The sequence below is a fragment of the Bidens hawaiensis genome, unplaced genomic scaffold, assembly GCF_021521415.1.
Source record: "Bidens hawaiensis isolate Kalapana, Puna unplaced genomic scaffold, B.hawaiensis_p1.1 tig00043535_1, whole genome shotgun sequence".
Lineage (NCBI taxonomy): Eukaryota > Viridiplantae > Streptophyta > Magnoliopsida > Asterales > Asteraceae > Bidens > Bidens hawaiensis.
The window spans coordinates 127,520-130,479 of NW_027497725.1; the positions used below are offsets into that span (position 1 = coordinate 127,520).

The 2,960-nt window shown below is 39.5% G+C and overlaps 1 protein-coding gene across 1 annotated transcript; it reads right to left on the reverse strand.

The window, feature by feature from the left end:
• Nucleotides 1–997: 997 nt before the first annotated feature.
• Nucleotides 998–1,547, reverse strand: LOC143594355 (uncharacterized). Its single transcript, XM_077073681.1, has 2 exons — nt 1,085–1,547; nt 998–1,041 (listed from the first exon to the last, which is right to left on the reverse strand). The coding sequence occupies exons 1-2, from the start codon at nt 1,545–1,547 to the stop codon at nt 998–1,000; spliced, it is 507 nt and encodes a 168-aa protein (XP_076929796.1).
• Between the last annotated feature and the right edge of the window lie 1,413 nt (nt 1,548–2,960).

Here is a 2,960-nt window from a genome sequence, read left to right on the forward strand (position 1 = left end):
GTAGCACCTGCATTTCTAAGACCAAACGGCATAGCAACATAACAATATATGCCCGTAGGGGTTATAAACGATGTATCCTCTTGGTCAGATGGTTCCATTTTGATTTGTTGAAATCCTGAGGAAGCATCCATAAAGGTCAACATTTCATGCCCTGCGGTAGCATCCACCATGGAGTCAATGTGGGGAAGAGGGAAAGGATCCTTGGGACATGCCTTATTTAAGTCAGTAAAATCGACACATACCCTCCACTTTCCATTTTTCTTTTGAACTACAACCACATTGACTAACCATTTTGGATATTTTACTTCTCTAATCATACCTGCCTTTAGTAGTTTCTGTACCTCTTCTTGGATGATCGCGTTTCTTTCATGAGCAAATTTCCTTCACTTTTCGTGAATAGGCCTGAACGAATGATCAATTCCAAGTTTATGGGTTATTACATCTTTAGAAATACCTGTCATATCTTCGTGCTTCCACGCGAAGGTCGACTTTCTTCGATGTAAGAAGGATAATAGATCCTTTTCAATGGATTCTTGTATTTCAACACCTATCAGGACTTTACCGTCAGGGTCCTCTGGATGCAAGACCACTTCCTTAGAGTCTTGTTCCCTAGTCTCCATGACATTTCTTCTCGCTTTCTATAATTGCTATGCTTCTCTCATCTTTTTTGTAGGCTTCATTGAAAAATTGTAGCAGTCTTTAGTGTCTTGCTGGTCGCTCTCGATCTTTGCTATCCCCCACGGCGTAGGGATTTTGACACACTGGTGGTAGGTAGAGGGAACCGCCTTCATTTCGTGTATCCATGGCCTGCCAAGAATAACATTGCAACAAGACAAGGAATCTATAACACAAAATTTTTGAACAGAATTTACTCCCTCTATATATATGGGTAATTTGATGTCCCCCAATGTGTTCTTCGTTTCTCCACTGAATCCTACAAGAACCAAAGATCGTGGGACAATTTCCGACTCTGGGATATTCATCCTTCTAAGTACTTCTAGTTGGATGATGTTAACTGAATTTCCTCCATCAATGAGTATCCTGCGTACATAATGGTTAGAAATAAATAAAGTAATGACTAAACCGTCGTGGTGAGGATCCTGAACGTTGAATCGATCATCCTTATCGAAGGAGATAACTCTTTGCTCGGTTGTTGTAGAAGTCCTGATCGGCCTTTCACCATTCTCCAGTTTGCATTCTTTGGCGTACTTCTTTGCAGCTGAGTATGACGTTCCACAAATGTCGGATCCTCCAAAGATCATGTTGATAACTTGAGCATCTAGGGGAGGTGGAGCAGCCTTTTTCGGAATTGGATCAGGATCCTGGTTCTTGGGCTTTTTTCTTCCGAACAACTCCTTTAGATAACCCTTGCTTAGGAGATAGATTATTTCCTTTCTCAAGGCTATGCAATCTTCCGTCACATGGCCGAAGTCTTCGTGAAAGGCACACCATTTCGATTTGTCTTTGGGGGGTGGCGCCTTCTCATTTTTCCTTGGCCATCTTGCTTTGTCGCCCAATTTCCTAACAGCAAGCATCACTCCTCCCATATCTACGGGGAAGCAATAATCAGATATTCTTAGACAATCTTCGTCGTCTTCCTCCTCTTCTACAGCGTTGATCTTTTGGCTACTTGGTTTATTGTATGGCTTAGAGTTGCTGTTCCTGAAGTAGGATCCTTGTTTCTTGTCTTGAGATTCATTTTTCACCGGAGTGCTCAGTTGATCTTGTATTCTTTGATCCTCCTCCAACCTGATGAATCTTAAAGCTCTGTTTCGGACTTCATATAAATTCCTGCAAGGGGTCATCACAAGATCTCGATAAAATGGAGAGTCCTTTTGTAACCTCATTTTGAATGCCTCAACAGCTGTCGGGACAACCAAATTCAAAATTTCCAAGGCCTCTCTTCCAAACCTTGTAAGGAACTGCCTAAGAGGTTCTCCACGAGGTTGGACAACTCTATATAACATGCAGATTTTAGCATGCAAAGATGTATTTTATTACATAGGAAAACCATGGAATTAAATTATTAAATTTTTACCAGTGTTGCATAAATATCTTAAATTTATAAAAATATTCTTATTATATTTTTTTAGTGGACACAAAAATCATAAAAATTCTTCCAACACAGAAAGGTATGTGCAGCTATTTCAGCTGCGCAACAAAATGGTTTTATTTTTATAAAATTGATTACTCAGCCAAATTAAACGATTCCAATTGGTTTTGGTTCCTAACTCAAAATATTAACTTCCAGAAGTGGAACCAACCAATTTAAACTTGTCGAAAAAAGGTTATGATGTCGGGAAGACGGACCAGAATCCGTCGTCCCGCATCAGGTTTGACACTCGATTTTATAAAATCATAAAAAGTATTCAAATCTCGTCCAAAAATTACGTATTATACCTTTCTGGAAACTAGACTCAAATTAGAACATCATGGAATTAAGAATCGATCAAAAACAGTATATTTTCATCGAGTTACAGGCCCTACAATAAACGAGTACGAATCTGTCAGAATTTGTTATAATCAAAACTCAACCCTAACATGTTCAACAAAGGTTTTAATGGTGGAAAAGAGTTATATTATGATAGAACCGACCTTTAATTAGACTCGGGAGGGCCGGAGAGCTGCTGGAACTGCACGGAAATAGAGGAGAATCCCTGCTATGCTGCTACCGAATCAGAATATGGGGGGGCTTAGGGTTTTAGGTTATAAACATTTTACATCTAGGTCCTCCAACTTATAAATTGTGATGTCTTGGATCAAAGGTTAAACAAATAGGCTACAAGAAAGACAAAGAGGTCCCCGAGGAATGCCGGGTCAAACCCGATAAATATACAAACTCTACAACGTGCGTGTCGTTAAACAAAAATGCCGGGTGCTACATACTAATCTAACACTTTAAGTTATAAGAGGTGATGTCGCGAGCAAAAGGATGGATAAATAGACTTTTAAAACGTATT